At 39.6% G+C, this 25771-nt stretch overlaps 3 protein-coding genes across 5 annotated transcripts; 1 reads left to right on the top strand and 2 right to left on the bottom strand.

The window, feature by feature from the left end:
• Positions 1 to 234: 234 nt before the first annotated feature.
• LOC103711931 (small RNA degrading nuclease 1-like) lies at positions 235 to 10276 on the top strand. 3 transcript variants are annotated; one of them, XM_008798251.4, is made up of 12 exons: positions 236 to 396; positions 728 to 904; positions 992 to 1081; positions 1485 to 1553; positions 2541 to 2681; positions 3319 to 3435; positions 3506 to 3575; positions 3715 to 3812; positions 6240 to 6374; positions 6453 to 6560; positions 6638 to 6742; positions 9866 to 10276. In XM_008798251.4, exons 1-12 carry the CDS (start codon positions 364 to 366, stop codon positions 10181 to 10183), a joined length of 1461 nt encoding a protein of 486 aa, XP_008796473.2. In that variant the 5' UTR covers positions 236 to 363; the 3' UTR covers positions 10184 to 10276. The 3 variants fall into 3 exon arrangements, with proteins under 3 accessions (XP_008796474.2, XP_008796473.2, XP_008796475.2); XM_008798252.4 differs by lacking the exons at positions 3506 to 3575; positions 3715 to 3812 and having other exon boundaries at positions 235 to 396; positions 3319 to 3450; XM_008798253.4 differs by lacking the exons at positions 3506 to 3575; positions 3715 to 3812.
• LOC103711932 (elicitor-responsive protein 1-like) lies at positions 10073 to 11719 on the bottom strand. Its single transcript, XM_008798255.4, has 7 exons — positions 11578 to 11719; positions 11378 to 11482; positions 11174 to 11300; positions 11012 to 11083; positions 10867 to 10921; positions 10472 to 10778; positions 10073 to 10383 (listed from the first exon to the last, which is right to left on the bottom strand). The coding sequence occupies exons 1-7, from the start codon at positions 11609 to 11611 to the stop codon at positions 10346 to 10348; spliced, it is 738 nt and encodes a 245-aa protein (XP_008796477.2). The 5' UTR covers positions 11612 to 11719; the 3' UTR covers positions 10073 to 10345.
• An 8748-nt stretch (positions 11720 to 20467) lies between these two features.
• Positions 20468 to 25487, bottom strand: LOC103711930 (probable beta-1,4-xylosyltransferase IRX14). The gene is given in 6 exon segments (XM_008798249.4): positions 20468 to 20855; positions 20939 to 21160; positions 23593 to 24009; positions 24011 to 24151; positions 24378 to 24816; positions 24819 to 25487. Coding segments are annotated over 5 exon segments (1455 nt in total). The 5' UTR covers positions 25144 to 25487; the 3' UTR covers positions 20468 to 20855; positions 20939 to 21027.
• Positions 25488 to 25771: the final 284 nt, after the last annotated feature.

Genomic DNA, 25771 nt, shown 5'->3' with positions numbered 1-25771 from the left:
CGTGCAATGCATGCCGTGAGAAATTTAACGGCTATTTTAACTCATCTGCAAACATTTTAAAAAAAAACTCATGCCAACACTGCAACCCGCTCATGATTGGATCGGGTTCGGATTTTACCGGGTCCAAAAAACACGATCCCGAACCCGAACTCTTCTGCGGGCGGATTCGCGGGTCCGTGCGCTAAGCCGCTCCCTCCCACTTCCCAGCCCTAGGAATGTAATAAAAGAGCCGAAGCGAGCGAAATCGAGAGCCGCAAGGTGTTTCGGCGGGGACAAAAACCAGGGATATCTCCTCTTTCCACCAATTTTTGATTCTTCTCCCCTTTCGTTTTAGCTGCTTTTTTTTTTCTTTAATCCTCTCCAATGGAGGAACCGATCTTGAACGCAGACAGGGAGGTACTTACCTTCACTCTTTCTATTTTCCATGTATTTGTGATCCTATCCGTATCTTCTGTGACTTTCTTCCTTACCGGGCTCGTTATGCTGTGTGACGTTTAGTCATGGATGATGAAGACAGCTTCGTCGTGTTTATTTAATTGTGTTATTCTGGCAAGGAATTTACTACGATCAAAGTTTATATAATTGTGTTATAATACTCAGGAAATAGGTTAACTAAGGGTTCAGATAACTAGTGGTCATGCTTCATAAGGAATTGCTATATTTGCTGTGTCATTAGTTACAAAAAGCTTGTGTTGCATTCTTAGCTTGGCTCAAGTATTTCTGTCAGGTTCTTGCTGAGATTGTGAGGCTCAGCCAGAAACAAGGATTAAAAGGTCGTGAAGGAGGGTGGAAAGATTTTTTGCATAGTAATAGTTTGTCATACGGCGCTGTCTACGATCCAATGAGAAAGTCTAAAGATATATTAGTTGCTTTTCTGCAAACGTTCCAGGAAAAAGATCAGAAGGTAACTAGTGCAGAAGGCTTTGCATTAGTATGAACAAAACACTTGTCATTCAATAGCTTTGATGCTTTTATACTGTCTTGGTTTCAGTTTTTTCGAAAAATGATAAGACGTATTACGGAATACAAAGCATTTGAGAAGTTCATCTCTGACTTTCCAGGCCAAGAGTCCCCTCAGCAGGTATATGTTGCTTGGTGTTCTGATTTTAGGTTAGGCATTCTTTTGGATTTTACTTGCAGTATCTCATTTGATGAAAACTGCTTTAAGTTGCTTCTCTTCCGTATGATGACCATCCTGCTAACATTATTGACTACCTTTCTTCTCTTATTTCGGAGACATCAAAATATGCGTTTAGTATCTCCATTAGCTGATTTTTGTTTTTTTTGATGAGTTGGACCACCTTTAGATTTGTGGGTGGTCCGGCTATGCCCTTTTTTGAAAGGAAGTCATTTTGTGTTTTCAATTTTACAATAATAGCTCTTGCTCAGTTTGTTTTGTGCATAAACCTTTGCTAGCAAAATTGAATTTTCAGGATGTCAAATCAGTTCATTATTGTCAGTGACCTATATGTGTGCAAATGCAGAGACTGGTCCGTTTGACGATGGAACATCCGCATTACCCACGATTTTATTCTTTCCCGTCCCACGATGAGGTTTGGTTTCATCTTGCACTTGATTCTTTACATTTTGCACATGCCATAACTTCTGGGTAGAGACAGTTTTTGTAGTGCCTTGATCTGCCGATGCAACTCATGTATGCCCTTGCTCACCTACCCTTGTTCTGTAATTTGATTAAAAAGATTCATTATGCTCGTGGGGTTCTTATTCTTACAGATATTAGTGTCATACATTTAATATTTATTTATTTTCTCTCTTGTCATTGATGGATCATACTGTAAAATCATTTTCATGTTTAAGTCAGCAAAAGAAAAATCTAGTGTTATGTGGATACCCCAATTCTTGGGTTTCTTGATGGGCTGGACACCTGGGAATCTTCTTGACACTTTCAGATAAAAATTGTTAAGTCTAACACTATACTTGACAAAGATTTTATGAATTTTATAAAGATGTGGAATAATTGGTTTGACTAATTATTCATCAATAGCATGCATCTAAACATACTTATACCCATCTAAAAGATATATATATTTGTTCCCTTATCAAAATTTTTAAATATTCATCTGCTAGATTCTTTTGAACAGCTATACACTTGACACCCATGTCATATATGGGAACAACAAGGGATTAAGCTTTTGAAATTTCTTTTCTTATCCTTTTCTGTAACTGTCAACAAGAATGACAGTCTACTTGACAAAATACAAATAATGTAGCGAACAATTATTTACTGATGATATTTTACTACAAAATAATTCCGTCATTATTATCCAATTTATAAAGTTCGATGGCAGAGGAATGCCTCGATGTATTGGTAAATTCACTTAAACACCTGGTACTTTGAAATGCTGAATTCAGTTAATTTTTTAATTATGAGTTGCTGGTAAATTCATCATATAGGCTACTGGACTGTTAGATATGCAATGTTTGTCTGATTTAGGAATCTGAGGACATCCTACCATTGAAGTGTTTAAATCCCATGTCATGATACTGAAATATAATAATTTGATGGTATGATTTGGCAGGAGTGGATGTTCATGCCGCTAGGTAAAGTTTCTGAAGTAATGAAATCAAAAACTATGATTTCGATTGACTGTGAGATGGTTCTGTGTGAGGATGGTACTGAAGCCGTTGTACAAGTTTGTGCAGTAGATGAAAATTTGGAGGTAAATTACTTCTTCGCTTGATGTCCTGGTCTTCTATTCTGTAGTTTATCATGATGTTAAAGGCATTTGCACATAATGTATTTATGCATGTATGCACGCAACTATGAAACATGGATAGGAATATGGGATATGGATAAGACATGATACAGATAAATTGATATGGCAAATCTGGAAAAAGTAAGATAAGATACAGCAAGGATACATCAAAAATTCAACATCTATGAATGTATGAAATAACACATGATTATCTTTTACAAGCTGGTCATGTAGTCATTATTCCATGGACCATAAAACATACTCCATATTGTAAAATTAATATCACTGACTATGAAATTGACCCTCCTCTGCATTTTTGGAGTTATTGTGGAAGCGTCTAACTGTATTCAGGAGGTATCCAGAGTGTTTTTTTAATTTTTTTTAAAAAACTACTTAACACAAGTATTGGACACGCACCTGAGAAGTATCTAACAAATATTGGTATCTAGGTATAACTAAGATATCGCCATGACATGTGGTTTGAAGTATATGTGCTTCCTGAGCATGCACACATGCATTTATATACATATGAGTGCATCTACATATGTTTGCTATTTCTGTCTGAGTTCATACAAGCTTTTAAGAATAGTCGTACTTTCAGGTTAAACTTGATAAACTCGTAAATCCCAATAAAGCTGTTGCTGACTATATAACAGACATCACTGGGATATCTGCTAAAGATTTGGAGGGAGTTACTTGTTCATTAGCTGATGTACAGGTTGTATTAACCACCGTAAGTTTATAAGTTACTCTTTTTCTTGCACCAAGTTAATCTGGCATTTTTGCAGAAATCCGTTAAGAAGCTTTTATCTCATGGGACTATTTTAGTTGGCCACTCTTTACATAATGATTTACGAGGTATTCTATGTATATTAATGCGCATACTTGTCATAGTTTTGTAGTATTTAAATGGATTAACTACAACATTGTATAGTATTTGATTGGATTAAATACAAGATTTTGTCATTTTCTAACTTCTTGCTTTTAAACTATGCAGCACTAAAAATTGATCATCAACGAGTTATTGACACATGCCACATCTTCAAATATTTAGACTTAGCTAATGGTTCACCTTCTTTAAACAATTTGTGTAAGGTATTTTCTGAAAAAATGAGTTTCTGTTTTATCTTCTTGACATTGACTTTTCTGGCAATTTTACTTTTTGTAATTTATTTCAAATTGTGCTTAGAGGCTGAAAGATTTGTTATTGTGTTTTCTTTTCATTGTTCAATTAATTTGCTTGCAGTATGAAACTTCTTTTACCTCATATCTCCGAAGTGCATTCCTCATCATCAACATGAAATTTAAAGCATGGATTTCTGATTCGTGATGAAGTACATGACTTTATTTTTTCTCTTATCCTTCATGAAGATGGTAATGCAGCTTCATGTGCAGGGATTTGACTGCTGATAGACTGTTTGAAGTGGACATTCCATCATGTTTCATGATAAACCTGCCATTAGATTTCTGCACGTTTTCTCCTCATTTAATTTTTTATATTCCATAAAAGAACATATATTTAGCTCCCTTTTTCCACCATAAGTTTCTGGTTCAACTTGCTCTATAGTTTGTGAACATAACAACATTGGTTAGTATGTTTATATTTTTTCTCATCATTTAGTCATATGAAATTAACTTTGATCTTCCTTAATGAATTTGATGATGCACCTTCATGGTTATGCTCCTTTGCATTTAATTCCTCTTTTGAAAACATCGACTCAATTTTCTTCCAAAGGAAAAAGATCAACCCAATCGTCTTCATGACTAATAAATAATCTCTTGGCTGATAAATAGTCCTCTTACAGAAAACAGTGAATGCTGTGGATCTCCATCATGATAACATGGATCTATATATCTATGAAATGGATCTTATTCTTTATCTTCAGCTCCCAAATTTAGGTAATAATTCGAGGGGAATTTTTAACCATGGTTAATTATATATTGACACGGTCTTTTAAAAAATTGCACTATGATTGAAGCTCCAGAAAGAGGCCATATCTGTTTTTCTTCTGAAGATCATATATTATGACATCTTTGTATTCTTATTCATCATTGATATCAAATGATGGAATCAATAAAGATCATTCACATGGCTCTCTTCATAGAGCTTGATCAAAAATGAGGGTAGCTATTCCCATTATATTTTTGATCTTCATCGTTTGGATAAGTATCAAAAGTTGGCAGTTAATAATAATCAACAATTGGATAATTGATGTTAGGTTTAGTGCATCTAAACAAAAAGATAGAACAAGTCTAAATAAAAATCATGCTTAAGTTAAACTTGCCTTATGTGCTTTTTGAGTAGTGTAAAATAAAGGTGATAAAAAGGTTTGAAACTCAATGTCTGACCTGCAGAATCATGGGTTAATGCCAAAATTGTGATGCCTATCAATATCTGAATTAGGACAACTTGGATTTTTTTGGATGATGACTGAGAGCATGATAGTTAGGAACAGAATTCAAATATTCATGTCATTAGTTGCAAGGATAAAAGCATGGCAAGCAAAAATATTTCATGAATGCAGACATGCATGTTCTAAATGATCATCATGGGTATGGGTTGTCGTATGCTAATGGAAAGATCTCGTAGCTACAGTCTTGTAGTGACGTGGCATGACCTCCAAACTTTTTACTTGTCCTGAATCCCCACTTGAAATGATGACACCTTTGCACAAGTTCCTGTTTAGTCTTATCAGGTACCTATACCAGAAGGGAGAGAGTAGAGCAAAGAGAAGGTTTTTTGATGCTCTAGGGCGTGGATGTAGGGGAGAGCCCTGGACGCTTGCCCTCCCATTTTTTCTAAAAGTGGTCTATGCTTCTGCATATGCCTATCTGGCTCCTAATTGGCCTGCATAAGGTCCAGGCTGCCTTTGTGTGTAGATAGGTCACATGGTGGTCACCAAGTGGCCCAGATAAGCCTAAGCCTTGGATATCTGAGCCTTCATCTGCATATTTTTTCTTATTTTTTTCATAATCTTACTGAGCTAGTTCTATATTTCTGTTTTTTATCTATTATTATAAATTTATTTATCATTTAATATTTTTTTTAAAGTTGAGCTACATAGGTGCCCATCTAAACAGCCTCATATTGCTTAGGCACAATGTGGTACCTTTATGCCTTCAGAAGGCAGCCGCTTTTTGAAACCCTGAATCCTGGTGATGACACAAGGAAAGACTGGGCTCTTACTTGGGTAGTAGGCTATGTAAAGTGGGCCCACTGCTTCATCACACTTTAAGAGGGTAATCTGGTAGGTGCAAACCAATGTATTCATATTGTGTCTTAGTGGGTCTAGGAGTTGTAAAATAGGTTCAATTTAGAAGCTTATTGAAGAAAGAATTAGCAGGCTGGTCCCTTCCAGTATGTGCTGTGCAGCACGTGGACTGTCATATAGCACAACTGCATGTCTAACCCCCTCCCCAACCCAGCATAAAGTATATGATTTGTTTAGGCATGCTCTGTTTCCTTATTTATCTTTATTCAGCATTACACTTTTTCTCATGTTAGTTGTTTTCTTATGGCAGTCTGTATTGGGTTTTGCACTCCGAGCAGAAGGTGAACCACATAATTGCTTAAATGATGCAAAAGCTGCAATGAAGCTGGTTCTAGCTAAGCTCGAACATGGATTTGACGATCCCATATCTGTTGTTGACGACAATGTCTGTAAGAAGTAGGAAACAAAGTCTTATTTGTTTGTTGAAGACACTTGACTAATCTGTCAAACTTCCACTTTCCAGTTATCTGACTCTGATCAAGCAAAGCTGCTACTTCACAAAATACCAGTTGACGTGCCTTATCAAGAGCTCCTGAAATTATTTCCTGAGAATTATAATGTTGATATTAAGGTATTTGACTACTCATGCTTTATGTTTTTGGAGTGTATTTTGTGTTTTCAGAAATGTAATAAAAGTTTCTTTTGCAGAATGATCTAAAAGTCCGAGGCCCTAGCTATTCGACATTTGCTGTTTTCAAGGATGCCAGAGAGGCTGATGAAGCATTTAAAGGAATAGAAGCCTCAGAAAGCAGGGTATGCACTGCAGATCACTATGTTTTTCAACTACAGTGCTCCTTAGCTGACTTAAATGATCTTTCTCTTCTGCAACTTTCTTCTTTTGGATGGTATTATCTCGTTACATGTTCATCTGATCTTTTAGTATCAATTCAAGCAGGAGGTAACACATGATTGAAAAGTGCTTTGCTAAGTACTGTGTTCAGAAACCAATACAAGAAATGGGAGTGGGTCTAACACATTATGTTAAGTAGTGGAGAGTAATATGTACGGAAAAAAGTAGTAGAGAGTATGATATGGAAAATGGGAAACATATAAGTCAAACAGAAAGGGATTTTTTATAAATGTTTTAGGGGGAATTAGTTTCTCAGAGACTAATAATAAATGTTATAGAGTCAATGATATTTATCTATACCTAAATATCCTTGGCGAGGTGTGGATTTCAGATTCAGGTTGAAGTGTCAAAAATGTGGAAAAATGTAAGTGCCGAGGAGGAATATGAAGGCATTTTGTCTGCTTGAACTCTCCTAATACATTTGAAAATTGGAACACGTTAGAATTGTTGGAGTATAGTGTTGCTGTTATAAGAAGTACATTGACGTAATGTAAAAGGAGTAAAAACCTTGCAAATGCAAAGTTAAATAGTAGCCTGGTGCAGGGACGAGCAAGAGTATGTGGTGGCATGGACACCACAAGCGGAGAATTTCAACTACGAATTGTTTTATAGATCATTTAGACCTCACCCTTCAGTTATATTTGCTCTCTTATTAAAAACTTTTTGTGTGAAGCTTGGAGAGTAATAACTTCAGCCTAGAAGTTTTCAAGCTAAATTCTAGATCTTGTTGAGTTTTTTAATGTAATCTGCAAGCATGTATCTGTTATAGGGAGCTAAAAAGAATGATACAGCATGACATGGCAGAACATCTTTACAATACTGGTAAAATCATTAGTCCATTGAGAACACCTATCATTGGTTAAGGCTAGGAAGTTGATTGCCTGATTAGACATAAGGGAAGCTGTAGATGGATTTCACATCTATTGGTTTGTAGTGTTTTACTTTGTATAAAACAGATGTCTAGGAGCTGTATGTAGGCAAGGAATGGCATGGAAATATAAAAAGGAGCATCACGGTGCATGAAGCCCCCACCACTATGGGGTTCGGGGAGGATCAGATGTATACAGCCTTACCTTCATGTGTAGAGAGGTTGTTCCATGCTTCGAACATGTGACACCTAGCTCACAGTGGAGCAACCTTACCGTTGCACTAATGCCTGAAGGAATGGCATGGAAATATGCCTTTCCACATGTACTACCAAGTAACACTAGTGTAAATATTGGTTGAAGTTCAGATTTGGTGCTTAAAATATTACATTAGCTATTAGGGCTTAGTTTTATACCCAATTATCTCATTGATGCATATCATAACCTCCCCTTGGAAGTAAGTAGTTTCCGGGTTTGAAGTGGCCATGGATTCCCTTATCCTGTTTCTAGGGACTTGTCAATAGGCACATGCAAAATGCTCTTAAAGCCAATCACAAGCTTGATTCTTGCATTCTTAAAAGATCAAACATTTAACTTATAATATTTTTAGACAATTCAAAATGAACATTTATCATCCATCCAATGTGCTAGATTCAGTTCTCAAAATGAACTAATCAAAAGAACTACTTTCTCTTAGTTGAGGGAAATTAACCAAGTTCTAGGCTAAATGGAAGCCGTAGTTGTGATTTTACTCTCTTGGTTGTGATTTGTAAGCCAAAGCTGTTAGTTTACTCTTTTTATACTATTGTGTTTGTTTTTACAAAGGCTTAATCAGTTGATTATTGGTAGGTGTTAAAATTTATTATCTATGGGAAAATATGAGTTCTAATTATAATCACAATTGCTTGCCCCTATTCTAGCTCCCACTTAGGGTTGATTTCATTTGGATGGCCATATCGACCTCATCTAACTCTAGGTGGTGTTCTTTTATTCTTTTGTTTATTTGTTTCTTCTCAGAATCCCGTTTAAGGAGAGGAGAGTAGTTGAGTGAGGCTTAAGAGGATGTGCCTGGTGTGGGGGTTATTTGCATCTGTTCTGGATATACAACATTCATGATGGGAATAGGGGTATTATGAAATAGGACAACAGGCTATGGTACGCAGCCTTTTCAACTAGAGTGCAATAGTTACAGCACTGTCTCCAGATGCTGTATTTTTACTCTTTCTCCAATAGTCCATGGTGGCTTAGCTGAGTATTGAGAGCTTTCTTGACATAAACGATCTTATTAGCAGTAACTGGTGTGGCCAGGTAAATTTGTTCGACATGAGCTAGACAAATGGCTGGAGTGAATGCCGGGTGGTGGATTTTGTTACATGAACCGAGCAGTTGAATTATCGAGGTTGTTGAATTCTTGAGGTTAGGGAGGATTTAAACTCTGAGTGTGGATGATATGTAAAAGGTGATCCAATAGCTTTTCATGGTAAGTTGGGAACAGAGTGACGAGAATAGTGTTTCTTGAAATTTGGGATAGTAGTGGAAATCTCATTTAAAATACAATGCTTTTTATGAGTTGGAATGAATCTAATGACCAAAAATGCCCGTGGATAGAAATTTTCACGCTTTGTATATAGCAGGAAGATATGGAAAATTACTTTTTTTTTTTTTTTGGCTGCTGCTGAAGTGGATGTATCATTCACAGCGGGTACGAACGAATACACCCAAAAAAAAATTGCCCTTCTAGCGGACTCTGTTATCTGAACTAGGGATTAGGGATATCAGTAACCTCACACAGTACCTCAGATTTCTATCTTACATGATTTTCTCAACAACTTTTACTCTTCTTGGGAGATATCACAGTGATTGGACATAAGAGCAGGCCCTCAGACTGTATTACCCTGTACAACGCCAAGTCTTTATTTCGTGCTAATGACACAGTTATATTCATCTTTAAAGCAGTCTTATATTTTACATAACTGAGACTCTTAAGATTTTTCTTTACTTCCTGTCTATACTTTGCTTCATTCTGCATATAATGTTGTATCTTCTCAAAAATATCTTGGATGTTGGTTGTGAGCAAGGATTTATCCATTGGGAGAACTCTAGCAAACCATGATTTTGTTAGAAGACTGAAAATCTCTACATTTCCTTTCCTACATTCAGGACTCCAACGGTCGACCTCAGAAGAATGTGTTCTTGGAAATCAGTACTGGGAAAAGCATCAGCTTCTATGTTCGAAGGATGAGAGCTGCCGCCCCGGCTAATGGATGCGATCCATTAAACAAGAGGACAGCACAAGATGAGACCAACGATTCAAAAAGGCAACGAACATGTTTACATCACTGCAAGCATGTTGAGGATATAGAGAAATTGAAACAGGAGCTCCGTCAGCGAGAGGAGGAAATATTTGAGTTGCAAAAGATAGTCTCTGCCCTTGCTAGGAAAAAAGGAATCTCATGCATTTCCACAAACTACTTGTAACATCATTGCTTCTTGATAGCAGCAATTCTGAACCAGTTTTTAACTTTCCAGCAAGCATTTTTGCAACAGAAGAACAAAAAAAAGCCACAACCACAGTAGCATGTACTGCACATATGAGCTACCAACACTGGACTCTCAGTAGCAACCGCATTCCTTCTCCCATTAATATGGTGGTGGAGGATAAACCCCTGGGTAAGGTGCTGCATGCACAAAATCACACACAATGATATCATGCAAATGTTTTATTTTTCAGTGAGATCAAAACATGGGGGAAGTTGTTTCATTTACCTGGTGGATAAGAGGGTGGAGGGGGATATGGCTGAGATGGGTAGGTGGCTTGTGGGTATGCTTGGGTGTGTGGATATGCAGTAGTTGGGTAGGCTTGGGGCTGCATTGGTGGGGGAGGGTATGCTGCTGTTTGATAAGGAGCAGGATTAGCTGGTGATGGGTACAGCGATGGAGGATATGCTGCCGTATAAGGGCTCGCAGCAGGGTATCCTCCGATCGGAGGATAGGAAGGAGCATATCGAGCTGCCGGATTGTACGCCGGAGCTGTTTGTCCATAGCTCGTCGGAGCTTCGGCCTTCCAAGGTTTCTGCAATAAGAAATTAGGGTTTCAGGGTTGTTCTCGACGTCGACCAGTCGATCGAAAAATTATAGTTCAAATAGGGTTAATAATCTACTTGTGCTTTGCCTGCATTTGCATAATGCATGATCAGCTTTACTTCACCGGCAAACCTGAGAAACGAATTGGGTACCCAATTGTTTGCATCAAATGTAGAATTGGTTTGATGGCTAGTTTCGATGAGAGGGGTTTGAGGATATTACTTTCCGGATTTAGACTGGAGCGACCAAGAGGAGTCGTCGTAGCCTTCGGAGAGGACCTTCTGCAGCTGGACCCTGGAGAAGATTGGATTATAGGTTTTGATTCTGTTTTTACCCCTCTTGGAGAAGGGTAGGTGGAAGATTAGAGAGTTTTTTTTTTTTTACCTGCCGCTGCCGATGAAATCATCGAAGGTGAGGGTGTTGCTGTTCCAGACGCCGACGGTGATCTCGCGGAGGCCTTCGATGAGGGGGATGGTCGTCTTCTCCTGAAAGCAAGGGTTCCTGCCTCCATCTGCAGATAACGTTTGTTCCAGCTGGGAGAAATCGAACCAAATCGCTCGAGAAATGGAAGAAATCGATCCTAAGTACCTGTGCAGGTCCTGGTGCGGAACTTGGTCGTGGCGTATTCGAGGCAGACGTAGGGATCCTGCCGGGATATCCACTCGGTATCCTTCAACTTGCTGCATCCGACCACTGATCGGAAGGTCGCGGAGTTAGAAAGAAGTCGGATTTAGGATGGGATTTGGGGGATTTTTGTTCGAGTTTGAAGGGATTGTGGAGGAACTCACCTGTGACCTCGAGAAGCTGGCCTTGGATTGACATGGGTATCGAGGGAAGGAGATGCGAAGGATGGCGACTGGGTTGGGGGTGGTCGAAAGGTGGGGGGGATCTGTGGAAGAAACCAAGGGGTTGTGAGGTCGGCTACCAGCCGTAGTTTTTGGGTGGGATGAATTGGCTGGGGCCCACGTGTACAACTTGTCCTTTTCTTTTCCTTTTTATATAATTGTATTTTTTTTATCAGAAGTGGTTCAGAATTCCAACGGCTATATTTTCTCTGATCAAACATAGTCTTCCATTTTGAGACTTTTGGGACATGATGCGTGATATAGCGGTCTTTTAGGCTATACATGTATACTGAAAGACCAACGAAGAAGCAGACTGGATGACAATATATATGGTCAGGAGACACCTTGTGGGTAGAGGAGAAAAAATTGCCTAGGACATAGTGTAACTTATTATTTGCTGATTCTACTGAATGTATTCGTTCTCGTAATATATAAAATATTCGTTAAAAAAAAAATAGCTTTCCATTTTAAGAATTCAGGTTGTATCTTTGGTGGTGCTAAAGAAAGATTGATCTTCTTTGGTGACATCTCTTACTAGATCGTATCTTACACAGATCTTAAAGCACTTTGAATCTTTTATTCATCCACATGTATGGATCTCGAAATGATCATTATGTGATGCGATGGTGAATCATTCTTTTGTCCGAAAGATGCAAGTGCGCCTACTTTATGAGATATATGGCTTTGTTTCCGATGTTAACTTCCATGTTGCTTTAGCGAACCATTTCACATCTTGATAAACCATGTCTAAGATAGACTTTCGCTCAAGAATTCTGCATGGTAGCTCAATTATGCTTAATAAATGGAGCTAACAAAGCTATGGCTATTAAACAAAAGGAAGTTAAAACTGCCTCTTAACCTCCTGCCTCTACAATCCAAACATGCCATGTCATCATAAAATTAGGAGCTGTGGAAGCATGATAATTTCTGTCAGGAGGAATGATAGATCCATATGCATGAGTTCACTAGATTCACTTGATAAGCAGTTAGATTTAAATGGGCTTTTACATGGAGAGTTGTCTTGGTTCAACTGGCGAGTTATTATGGTGGAATAATGTAGCTGCAGCTCAAGCAGCACAAGAAATAGCCCTATTTCCTAATATGCGAGATTTATTTTCACTCTATGACCTGAACTATATTTTGAAGATTTGGTGCTTTTCATAGCATACGTACACCATATGAGAAAATAAAAATGGTCCTACAAAGGCTAATAGATCAGTCCCTTTCTTAGATCTCTTCAACCATATGATTAACCCAAGTTTGTGTCTATGCATGAATGCATCCCAATGCCATTCACATTCCATGTGCCAAGCTCCAGTGTGTTGGTCAAAATCACTAGTCCACCATAAACCACAACATTTTTATAGCGATCGTGCGGAAGGTGAGCAGAACACAGACTGAATTGCCTCCTTTATTGCTCAACACTCTGAAGACTTCATCTGGACGACTGTAGCATATATAACTTTTTCTTGCACTCCTTACTTTTATTTTTGATTTAACAGGCTGTACCATATTAGAGCTATATGAAATGTTATTATGTATTATTTAAAAAAAATGAAGAAGGTGGTTTTCACTTTCATGCACATATAGCTTTTGCACCACTCATTAAGGCTAATGGTCAAAGGGGCTTTGTGGCTCTGAATTTCAGTGGTTGCAAGTCAGTCTTGTTATGGGGGATTCGAGGGACAAACCTGCGGCTTTGACAGGATTCGGCAAGAGGCTGGCTCTGGCACCTAGGTCAACTCTTACCTTGATCCAACTTACCAACTCCCTTATTGCACTCCACAAGTGGAGTGGATTATACGGAATAAAGTACAATAAGAAATGTAGCTTGTTTGACTTGGCTCATCCCATTTGCAACAAGCCTATCCTTGATAGAAACTACCCCTTCTCTCTTCTCCTCTTCTAATTATTTTTATATTTTTGTTAATTTTTTAATTCTTAGGTATATTCTCTCATGGGCTAGTTTACGATCAAATCAATCCAAAAACATTTAGCGGATTTCTTCCGTTAATTGCGGGACAAGATGCATGATGGATCAGCTCTGCGACAAATATGACTTTCTAGAGCTCGTCTTCTTATTACTATAAGAGAATTGAAGAAATTCATATTTTGTTACTTTGGCTTGGACTTTGAAGCTTTCAGCTTAAGTTAACATGAACTAACTATTAAAAGGTTTTAACTCCCAGACTTGCTTGGGAGATGACTGTAGTGCAAGTATCAGGGTCTTATGACTTTATATAGACTTGTTGCGGTTCAAATTTGGCCCGAGGATGACCACGCGGGGGAGTCGAGAGAGCTGCCGGAGTATGGAAGAAGAGGATAAGAGCTGCTGTGGTTCAAATCTGGCGTGAGGGTGACCACGCCGGGTTTAGAGCGTGTCCAGGTGTTGCGTCCCCTTGAGAGTATTGTCCGCTCTGGATTCGGCCTCTTCAGCAGGCTGTCTTTGCCGTCCTCACGGGTTGTCCCATATGACATGGGCACCCCTGAAGGAAAGGGGTGCTTCCTCTCCTTATAAGGCATGTCCTTTTAACTACTTTTCCGATATGGGACTAAAGTCCGTCGCCCCTCAACCCCCAACATAGCCCCCCCAGTGGGAAGGGCTGTGCCGAGGTTCGGGGAGCGACCTGCATGGGCCACCAGCACATCGGGTTAGAGCGTGTCCAGGTATTGCGTCCCCTCGAGAGTATTGTCCCGCTCTGGATTCGGGTTCGGACCTCTTCAGCAGGCTGCCTTTGCCGTCCTCACGGGTTTGTCCCACATGACGTGGCGCCTTGAAGGAAAGGGGTGCTTCCCCTCCTGTAGAAGGCACAAGCTTTTCTACTACTCTTCCAACGTGGGATTAAAGTCCGTTGCCCCTCAACCCCCTTACATAGCCCCCCAGTGGGAAGGGTTGTGCCAGCACATCGGGTTAGAGCGTGTCCAGGTACTTGTGTCCCCTCGAGAGTATTGTCCGCTCTGGGTTCGGGTTCGGGCCTCTTGCAGCGGGCTGCTTTTGTCGTCCTCACGGGTTTGTCTCACATTACGTGGGCGCCTTCGAAGAAAAGGGGTGCTTCCTCTCCTTATAAGGCATAGTCCTTTCTACTATCTTCCGATTGTGGGACTAAAGTCCGTCGCCCCTCAAGCATAACAAGTCGTCATGATCGGAAGGAGTTGGAATAAATATCCATTTATGTCAATTTTACACTTGGAGCCGGCAATCTACGAGATGCATATTTCCAATTCTTAATAGTTATTTCTTGTCTTATTATTACTTCTTAACCTTCAATGATTATTTAAAGAAGCAGCTCTATTTAGATCACTCCTTATCAAAACAGTGGCTACTATCGGACCTGTTTTATTTCAATATTATTGTACTTCTATGGTACGATTTCTTTAGTATTTTTCAACAACTACTTGAAAACTATTGTTCATGCAAGAAGCTTCAACTTTTTTTGGAACAGCAGCAAGATCAAGGCGATTTTAGTTCCCAAGGTGGACCTTGACATGGTGGAATTAAAGGAGTGGACTTTGGTATTTCTTATTGATGAGGTAATTGAAGAGAAGACAATAAGGTTTTCATATGGTTGAAGACGCGTTCGATTAAATTGATTTGGCGTGCCATGTGCACTGTTCTTCTCAAGATTATAACGTCTCTATTTTGGCTAAATCAAGTAATGTCACAATATCCCACGGAACTGGGATCCCATTAGCAATGCACCTTTACGTCACTCTTCAGTTTTCCACCATCTGATGCATAAAAAAAAAATGGAAAGAAAGTCTGGAATAACTTTATGCGGAACAGGTCTTGCTCTAGCGAAATGGGTTTAAATGATCAAGAATAAAAAGACGGAATAATTATCAATCTGGAACAAAAAAGAAAAAGTTTCTGGGGTCAAAATCTTATAAAATAACTATCCAACAAAAAACGTAGAATATCTATCCATCATGCCCTCTTCGGCTGTCAGCGGGCGGCTCTGATTTGGGGAGTGCATCCCGGCTTTCGTCGGACTGTGTCAGGGATGGTCATCGACAGAGACTTTCTGAGTTTTCTGGTTCAGTCTTCTCGGAGACCCGAACTTATAGAGCTGGAGATTCGGCGACCTGCCCGGCTTATCATTACTGGCTAGATAGGAATGTTCAGATATTTGAGGGGTCGAGCTGTGCACCCGAGAATGGTAGCAGACGGGGTTCTACTTCATTGTGGCAGAGATCTTTAAATTACTGCGTCATCCCTTGGGTTGGCTTGGGAAAAACTGGGGGCTCTCATTATGCTCTAGCAGCGTCTAGGTTTATGCCTGTATCCTGAGAGCCCCATTTCTCAAAGTGAATTTCAATAGCAGGGAGGATGGCGGTTGCGACATCGGCTTTGTCATCAAAGATCAACAGGCCAGACTTGTGGCGGCGGGGGTCTATTAATTCATTTTTGGGTAAAGTAACCATTAATGCATTATTAGTAATAAATCTTAGTATGATTTGCATGATTCTAAAGATTGAGAGTGTCGTATTTTTCTTTAATACCATGTTACCATGTTAGCGCATTTGCATAATTTTAAGGATTGTGAAACAGCAAACAGTATTTTCCTTTGATACTATATTACTATATTAGCGTAATTTGGCATAATTTTAGAGATTGTGAGAATTATATTTCCTTTGATAACTTGTTACCATATTAGCATGATTTGCATAATTTTAGGTATTGTGAGAGCTGTATTTTTTTTTATTTTTTATGTTGCTGTTTATATTAGTACATAACCTTAAATGTACAAAATTTAAATAGATAGAAATAGAAAGTCTTCTCCCTCTCTCTTATTTTCTCTTCTTCTATATTATTCTATTAATAAATAAGTTAAATCTCAATTATTAAAGCAAAAATAATTATGCTGTATTTTTCTTATATATAATGTTGATAATAGCATATAACCCTTGAGATTGTACATTATTTAAATAGATAGAAAAAAAAGATAAAAATCTTCTCCGTCTCTTTTGTTAATTTCCTCTTCTTCTGTAATCATTCTATCAATAAAAAAAATAAGTCTTAGTTATTATTAAAGCAAAAAATAAAAACATACAAATTATTAGAAATTGCTCTAGAATGCATTGGAGAAAGTTATGGGAATTCTTATGACCACTTTTTCTGTATAAATATTTAATATTGAGTTTTTCAAATCATCAGGGAGTTATGAGTTAAACTATATATATATATATATAAGAATCTTATTTTATGAATTATATGATTATACCAAATATAAAAGAAGCTAAGAAATATACCTAACCTAATTTTATGTCAATCGGATAATAAAAAGGGGGGGAAAGCAATGGCAGTTGAACATAAACTTAAGTTTGGTGGCTTCAGAATTTCCTAACAAAACTTGAGTGCTATTTTTTTGGGAGAGTGGAAAGAAGATGCTTTGAGGTTCCCATTAGTATAGATAAACAGTGTCATAGGCCCATATAATACCGTCATAGCAATTCAATGTCTAATTCCTGCAAATTGGTAGAGAGAACTAGGGATGCCAACAAGTCAAGTTGGGTTTTGGAATAAGTCAAATGATGATAATAGCCATACAAATTTTGACCCATATCCAATCTAACCCCACACCAAATTAAGACATCGCAACCAATACTAACTCACAGATCAAGAGCCATGTTCTGATTTATCTAATTTGATCCCAATCTAAATTATTTTACAGCTCTCCATCCTCAATGTATCCAATCGAAACATGACTAATCTCTTTGAAATTTTTAGCATTGCATTAACGAGATGATTTGAACAATTAATATATATTGAGAATAGTCCAACTACTCAAAATATTCTTAGTTAAGCTCATGGTTCAACATGTCCAAATGACCCAAATGTGAAAAGTGCTCGACCCTTATGCCCCAAATGGTCAAAACTTTTGACCAATATCTAGCCATTTAAGATTTAGGCCAAAAAAATTGACCCAAACCCAACCCAAACTAAGAAATCCTTGCCCCTGCTTGACCCAAAGAATTAGGTTTGATCAGGCTTTTCAAGTTCAGCTAATTCTCTTCCACCTATAAAGAAATTTTTTTGTTTGTTCAAAATGCGTGCTTATAACATACTCTCTACAAATTGTAAATAAGAACCAATGACAGGAAAGAAATTAAGCTGGAAACATTATACATTCAACGCATGTGATTGATGCAATTTTGATTACCATACATAATTAGCTTTAGATTATTACTAGAAAGTCAAAACTACAATGTTTTAATTAAACTTAAAAAACTTAATTATTTACATGCAACTAATATGACTAATGCAATTTTGGTGAACACAAATCACACATATTTAGTGGCACTATCTACTTATAATTCTTCCTAGGCTATTTTACTTAAGTCACAAAATAGTTAGCTTCAACTACAAATGTGAATGTTGTATGTAATATTATTGGTCATTATTAATTATTTGTGAAGATGTTGGAGTAAACGAATATAACTTTATCTTTTTTTCTCTCTAATTTTTCACTTAGATAAATTATCTTTAGCAAAGCCAATTCCACAAGAGAGATGGACTAAAATTCAAGCAAAATCATGAAAAGACATAATTTCATTGTACAAAGGCTATTTACAAGATTCCTTACATCTGCTTTTAAGAGAATTCAATTATATTTGACCAGTGCAGATCACTTTACAAAATGAAACTGTTGAAGCAGAAAATTGATCAGTGACCCAATGAATACAAGCTTTCTCACTTGTTTCTGTTGGAGTAGATCAACATTCTTCCAGTTTTAAGGAGGTTACAAATGACAATGGAAAAAAAAATGCGTCTCCCAAAAATGGAGAATTGGATGATAAAGTATGGTCATCTCGAATCAGATATGGATTAGATTGGATACAAAATAGATAAAAAATCCATCAACCCGAATCAAAAGTTGAATTAAGTTAAACAAGTCAAACGATTATACAAACCTAGCAATATTAAAAGCGCTCGAAGCACGTCAAATTTTCTCTGGATTCCTTTGATGGTCTCAAGGTTAACCAAGGTCTTGGTCTTGGCCGGTTAAATTAGGTTATTCGGCAAAAATACAAAGCATCGTGATCTCTAAGATCTCAGCCATCCATGTGCTCAAGATGCACGAGGCTTATGCGCTGGCATTGCTTTACCTCATCGAAAATTAATTAAGCAAAGCAACAACGCAGTTTTGGTCTCCTCTCTCTTTCGTTCTGGTTATTGTTTCCTTTCTCTTACTCTTACTATCTACGTGGCTGCTATTCCCGAATCCCCTTAATTTTCTTTCCTGAAAGCCAAATATGGGCCGCCAAGGCGGTAGCTCAGTTGGAACGGAGCTCGGCTTCTAACCAAGTGGTTCCAGGTTCGAAACGCGCGGGCGTCGATTAAATGTGGGGACCGGATGCCCCTAGCCTGGACACGGGGTCTAGAAGTGCTACTGGTCGGCTGGTAGCCTTGGTGGTGCCAGGTGTGACGTACTCACACGTGGTTCTCGAGCCGGAGCCCAGAGGGGTAACCGAGCCGGGGTCACGGGTGGGGAGGGTATGAGTAATATATGGCTGGGGTCTGGTGAGCTGGGCCTATACCAAACGGCCATTCTGCCCGAATCGAACATAGTCCTGGCGGGGGCGGGGCCCGGTTGGGGTTGCTACGCGGGGTGGGCTTGTCCCTCCCCCCCTACCTCCTTTCTTTTCAGCAAAAAAAAAAAAAAAAAAAAAAAAAAAAAAAGCCAAATATGGTACTAACACCAACCAGTTCTACTCGAAGTGAGTTCCTTCCTTTTTTTTTTTTCTTCTCCTTTTTTAATATATATCTGAACGCTATAAAAACTCTTGGCAACCAGGCCGTCGTCGTCCACCTCCTCTCCCGTCGCATCGAGTACGCCATCATGAACAAGCGCCGTCTCTCCGCCTGCTCTTCCTCCACCTTCTCCAAAGAGATCTCGTACCTCCACCTTCTCCAATAATGGTGATAAGAGATCTTGTACGACCCCATTAGAATTGAATCACAGTAATTTTTCCTTTATCTCATCACAGCATACGGTTGGATCTTCTTCCACTGCCAATTACAACGGGGAGGACGATCCTATGACGAAGTTGACACCAGCGTTGCGGGCATATAGCTCGAATCATCGGCCAGCGATGATTGGATCATCTTCCGCTGCCAGTGACGATCTTATGACGAGGTTGACACTGGCATTGCCGGGATACGGCTCGGATCCGCGTAAGCTCTCCGACACCACCACTGGCATTGCCGGGGTATGGCTCGCGTGAGGTCTCCAACAAGAAGAAGCCGGCAGCCGAGGTAAAGATAGAGGCGACTTCTCCCAAAAGTTGGCCGGCAGGAAGTGATGAGGAGAGAAAGGAGATGATATTCGAGATGTAGCCAGACGTTATATGGCAAAGGTCAGGCTAACAGAGGGGAGAAGGGGCCATCAATCCAAATCGCCATAGCCAAGAGTTGCAGAATAAGTATGGTAGCCATGTCTAGAAAGAGAGATAGGATGATGCTATTTTTATATTTACTTTTATTTTTTATTTATTAGTTGCAATGTTATACTTGTTTTTTTATTTTTATTTGACTAGATTATTGTGCTGGAGTTACTTATATTCACAAGCACCTAAATAGTGCCTAATTCGATATTCCTCTAATATACTTTTGAGAGTATTGTGCATATTTGGCTGCAAAAAAATTGTATAAAAACTCAATTTTTTAAAATAAATAAACATACATGCATAGACAATATCTTAAAAAATATACAAATATGCATACATCCAAGTAGTACCAATGCACCCGTATCTGTGTTCACGTCACATCCAAGTAGCAAATATACTTTATACACACACACAAAAAAAAAAAAAAAAAAAAAAGATTGTCATGTTGGGAAAACCTCAATGTTGTATATATACTGACTAGCAGGAATATGCTAAAATTCTTATCTGAAAGCATATTTGCTATTAGAACCAGAATTGTTCCGCGAATCCTATAAGCAAACCACATTTCATGTCAACATTACATTCCCTGGTATATATTCATAGCCAAACCACATCAAAGACCTGAGAGTCCAAATAGAATGAATCAACAAAATTTAATGAACAGACCTCTACAATAGGAATTCTGCTAATTGAACACATGCCATATGTATGTAGGTTCCACCAGTTGGTAGCTTCAACCAAGTACAATAGGCACCTGCTATCATAGAAAACAGGCTGTTGAATGCTGAAATCCTCAATCTCTTTATTAGTCTTCCAGCGAGCGCGAACAGCCTCTGATAGAGGATATATGATGTTAGTGTTGCTCAGTGCATAGGACCTACCATAGTTACGGTGTCGAAAAAGAATTTGTACAGACCTGTGATGCTGCATCATTTTTCTCGCCTCTGGGTCATTCCAAAGATTAGTTTATCTACCCATGAATCTTGCTTCTTCTCATTATGCGATTTACTTATTCTTGAAGGCCACCCCTCCATGATCTTTGCCGGTCATCGTCTGAGATTGAAGTTCGAGCGATGGATCAAACCATGGAGTACGCTTTGCAGGGGCGGTGACCTTCAAAGGAGGATCTATGATCCATCTGCAAGCAGTAGAAGATATATCAGTAATTGGATATAAACAAATTATAGGATCCTATCACAACACACAAGCAGCTGCAGCTCTGCTGATATAGAAAGATAGATCGATGATCCAAAGTTATGGCATGGCTAATAGATAATTAAGGTGAGATACCAGTTGCAGGTTATTATTAAACAAAGTAATTATTCACATTGTAACACAAAAACCTTTGTTCCTGAAGTGATATAAAACTGGAGTTGGATATTGTGGCAATGTATGCGACATAGAGGGATCAATTCTCAAATGGCATCAATGGTCCTCTGAATGATGCAATCTAGCCCAACAGTATGAAGCGGTTTAGAACATTGCACCTGTGATAATTGATTTTAGGATCAAGATGTCCGAGTACTGAGTATTCGATCTATAGAATAATTAATGGCTGAGCTCTAGTTGGCAAGTGAAAATATGTATATGGGATGTTCCATATAGGAAAATATTCACAATATGTCGAGCATAGGAAGATGAATGGTCTCTCCATGGTTCCAAAACTTCTAAACACTTCACAGAAGGAAAAGGGGAACAAGCATATGATAGAGCTACAATTTTCAGTAAGAATGAATCTAGCATTTGATATTACTACATCTGCTAGAACATGGAAATTTAGGGGGGAAAAAACTTCTGATATTAATTCAGGTACACTTCGTATCTTGAGGTTACACATCAAGAAACATTGTGTTATAACTCTTTTGATAGCAGAACGGATCAAACCGGTATTAAAGTATGGCATGAGATTTTCTTAGAAAAGAATATCATAAGATCACGAACATAATGAACTGGTAATAAACTAATAAGATATCAACCATATCTTAGACAAACCAGATGCAAACAAATGACACAAAAATAAAATAATCAAGAAGGATCCACAAATAGTAGAAGATGCGAATATAACGATTTCAGTAATATATTTTTTGTGTGCAGGCAAAAGCTGTCCCTTGAACTCGAGAGCAATGTTCAGATCTAGTAAGACTAATCTCTACTTTGAGCCAAAACAGGACATGCTTCTGAAGCAAAACCAAGCCGCTTAGAGACTCATGTCTTAAAGCTCGACCCAAACCCAATTAAGAAAAAAAATAAAGATGTCTTTGATCCAAAGCCAGCACAAGACTTCTCTGAGCATGTTACTGGGCCCGCCAAAAGTTGTGGTCCCTAATTAGGACCAAGTTGCTTAGAAAGAAATCACTCTGCACTAATTCATTTGGAAAGGGACATGACTCCAAGATGGCCTCCTAAAGACTAGTGAAGTATTTTCCTAACTTACCAAAAGTACCAAAACTATAAACATCCTGTAGACATGCTTTTCAACTATTAGTTTTTCTAAATCTCTCCGAGAAATTTGTTTTATCAGAATGCCATATGACTTTCACTACAAACGGTCAATAATAAACAGTTGTGGATCTTGAAGAATCCTGTTCCTGCCTCCGCATAAATGATCAATCAAGTGTCGGAGGAGAATCTTTATGCATTTTGCTTCAAAATGAAAAAAATGAAATGGCCATCTGGGGACATTTTGTTTTCTTATATGCACTAGATAAAATATTAAGAGCGAAACTAGAAATAGGTTGGAAGGGTCAACTAAAGCTGATGCATCTTTTGAAATGAATAAGCAAAAAGAACAGGGCAATATTAATTTATCTTGTTCCACACATCATACTACAAACAAAACTGACTGAAATATATGTAAACCAGTGAGGTAAAAACTAGAGTAAGACTGCAGCTTTACTCATGTCAGCAATAATATAAAATAATACTAATATAGCCTGATAACAAATGCAGTTATATCCTTTGAGCTTATTAGGGTGAAATATTTAATTCAATCGCTGTGGGTTGTTGCAGCTGCTGTGGTCTGGGCCACCACGTAGTTTATGACATGATTTTGCATTTGGTTTATGCAAATTTATGAATCCAATCAAGCAGTCTTCAATATAAGAAAGCAGGGATGATAAGTGAGATGTGATGAGACATCATATGATAATCCTGGTGGGAATTTGCTAGATATCTAGGAACTTAGCTTTGTGTTCTTTGGATCTTCCTCATATGAAAGCTTGATGGAAACTTCTGAAAAGTAGAATGCAACACCAAGTATTCCAAAAATAAGCAATAGGAAAGATCAAATCATGTCTTCCTGTTATTTCTACAATATGATATGTGAGACCATTTGATCTGCAATGCTTCCATATCTACACCTATTCATGGTTCAACTATTACTCATGGCGAGTATGAAAAGAAAGTTTCCGGCACACAGAGCAACCTATACTGTTCACTGCTCAAGAAGGCAAAAAAAAAAAAAAAAAAAATCCAGCGAGTAGAGTCTAAAGAAGTTGAATATTAATCCACATGAATCATAATAGATCTTAGACATTAGGAGAACTACAAGAAAAGATTCTGCAAACTAACCCTGGTGGGAACTTGCTGTCTGACCGGGCTTCAACGCGGAGCCACCATAGCAGGGCCTTCTTCCCGCAGCTCCCCAGAGGCTCAATAAAGGACTCATCCTTCAACAGAGCGAGTGGGTCCTCGATCTCCTCTCCATATTCACCTACGGCATCGAGATCCCGAACCCAATTAGGCTTCTCATCGGCTTCTTTCCACAGCAATTTCGAGTTCAGCACAAACCCAGCCCACTCCAGCTTCCTTGGCAAGACCGTCGCTGCCTCGCCAACAAAAGTTGCACTCTTCTCCCTGTATGGCAAGGAATTGAAGGTGTGCCAGCCGACCAACTGGCCTGATGAGTTGCAAGCAGGGCCTTGAATTGGTACTGGAAAGTTCTCCTTCTCCTCCTGACTGAATTGCCGATCAGGTGTCGGCTCGGAGTTTCCCAGAATGGGCAAGAATTCCAACTGAGATTGCTCCCATCCACTTCACCTTCTGCACCTCATCGAAGAATTCCATGCTGTGGATATTGCTATCGTCGGCGAACACCACGATGCCATCCAGTTTCCGTTCGCTCACCACTCTGTTCCATCACCAAACCCGAATCAGATCTACTAGCAAGAAAGATGGAATCTTTTGCAGGGAAAACAGAAAAGATTGGATCGTTTTGCAGAGAAAACAAAAAAGATCGGATCTTTGCATAGAGAAAGCACAAAAGGTAAGATCGTTTTACAGAGAAAGCAAGAAAGGTTGAATCTTATTACAGAGAAATCAGGAGATATTGATGAAAACGGGGAATTTCAGCCAACCTCAGTGCGTGGAGACGCATCCGAGCTTCCATCTGGTGGCGCTCGGCCCACTCGGTGGGCATCTTCTCGGGGAAGGGGATGTGGAGCAAGGGGAGCTGGGAACGGGCGAGGATGGCGGCGGTCTCATTGGAGACGCCGCCGGCCTCGACGACGATCCAGGTGAGGGAGTACGGGACAAGCAAGAGGGAGTGGAGGAGGCCGGTGAGGTGGAGGGCCTGGAAAGTCCGGACGTAGGTGGGCGTCACGACGACGAGGGGGCGGGGTTCCTTGACGCCGTACTGGAGCCGCTGCTCGCGCTGGACTCGGTCGATGATGCGGTGGGCCCGCATGACCTCGGCGGGGTTGGGGTGGGGCCATGGGCGGATGCGGATCCCGTGCCGGCCGACCCCCACCCGACTCCGGGTGCGGTTGTGGACGGAGAGGACCGCCGGAGGGGCGGCGGTGGGGGCGTGGGGAGGGAGAGGGTGAGGGTCTCGGTGCGGGTGGTGGTGGTGGTCGTGGTGGTGGTGGTGGTGGTTGCGCGGAGAACGGGGGCGGAGGTGTAGAGGGTGGTGGTGGAGAAGAGGAGGAAGAACACAAGGCGGGAGAAGCGGAAGCCGAGGACGAGGCTGATGAGACAGCAGAGGCCGTGGAGGAAAAGCCAGAAGCAGTTGGCCGGGGACTTTCCCGTGCCGTCGGCGCCGCCGCCGCCGTCCAACAACGCCGGGGCCGACCGGTATGTGGCGATGCGGCGGTTGTTGTGGCTCTGAATCAATGACGCCTTCATTTCTCTCCCTCCCTTCTCTTCCTCTCCTCGTCAACTTTTGGGGAGGGGGAGATGAAGAAAGACGGCAGTTAGGCTTTGTGGTGTTAGTTTTATTTTTATATAATTATTACCAAGAATTGGTAGGGAAAAAGAGAGAGAGAGAGATGGACGGAAAGAGGGAGGTTGGTGGGAGGAAAAGAGGGAGGTTGGGAGGTGAAGTATAGTTTAAGTTTTAAGCGGGAGGAAGGCGTCGGTTCGAAGCGAGCTAATATCAAACGGAAGAGTGGCACGTACCCTACAAAAACAATTCAAAGAAAAACGGTACCGGTGGTGAGATTTGGTCGCAGGGGGGAGAGAGAGAGAGAGAGACGTCGGCCCGGATCGGTAGGTGTATGATGTTGGGACTAGAAAAGAATGGCTGGCTTCCTCTGAAACTCACAGAGACTGGGTTTTCAATTGAACCGATGAGGGCATAATTAATATTTTCGTTCTGCAAACCTCCAATAAGTTTTTTTTTTTTTGGCATGGCCGATCATCCCAAAGTCAAGTATAATTTAGATAGAAATGATTAAAATCATCGTATTTGATTGCACCATCCAACCCAGCGATTGAATACTCATTCTTAAGGTAGAAAATCCAAGATCATTCC

Source organism: Phoenix dactylifera, chromosome 11 (genome assembly GCF_009389715.1).
Source record: "Phoenix dactylifera cultivar Barhee BC4 chromosome 11, palm_55x_up_171113_PBpolish2nd_filt_p, whole genome shotgun sequence".
NCBI lineage: Eukaryota > Viridiplantae > Streptophyta > Magnoliopsida > Arecales > Arecaceae > Phoenix > Phoenix dactylifera.
Note: the sequence above shows the minus strand (reverse complement) of the source record. Positions and strands in the feature narration are given on the sequence as shown.

Excerpts from the sequence above, each read along its gene's own strand:
- LOC103711932 (XM_008798255.4), bottom strand. The coding sequence starts at position 11,611 with ATGTCAATCCAAGGCCAGCTTCTCGAGGTCACAG. Across the intron at positions 10,779-10,866 it reads CAAATGCAGGCAAAGCACAA|AAACCTTGGAAGGCCGAAGC; the intron begins GTAGATTATTAA and ends TTCTTATTGCAG. Across the intron at positions 10,384-10,471 it reads TCCACCCTCTTATCCACCAG|CACCTTACCCAGGGGTTTAT; the intron begins GTAAATGAAACA and ends TTGTGCATGCAG.
- LOC103711931 (XM_008798251.4), top strand. The coding sequence starts at position 364 with ATGGAGGAACCGATCTTGAACGCAGACAGGGAG. Across the intron at positions 397-727 it reads TCTTGAACGCAGACAGGGAG|GTTCTTGCTGAGATTGTGAG; the intron begins GTACTTACCTTC and ends TATTTCTGTCAG. Across the intron at positions 3,436-3,505 it reads GTTCATTAGCTGATGTACAG|AAATCCGTTAAGAAGCTTTT; the intron begins GTTGTATTAACC and ends GCATTTTTGCAG.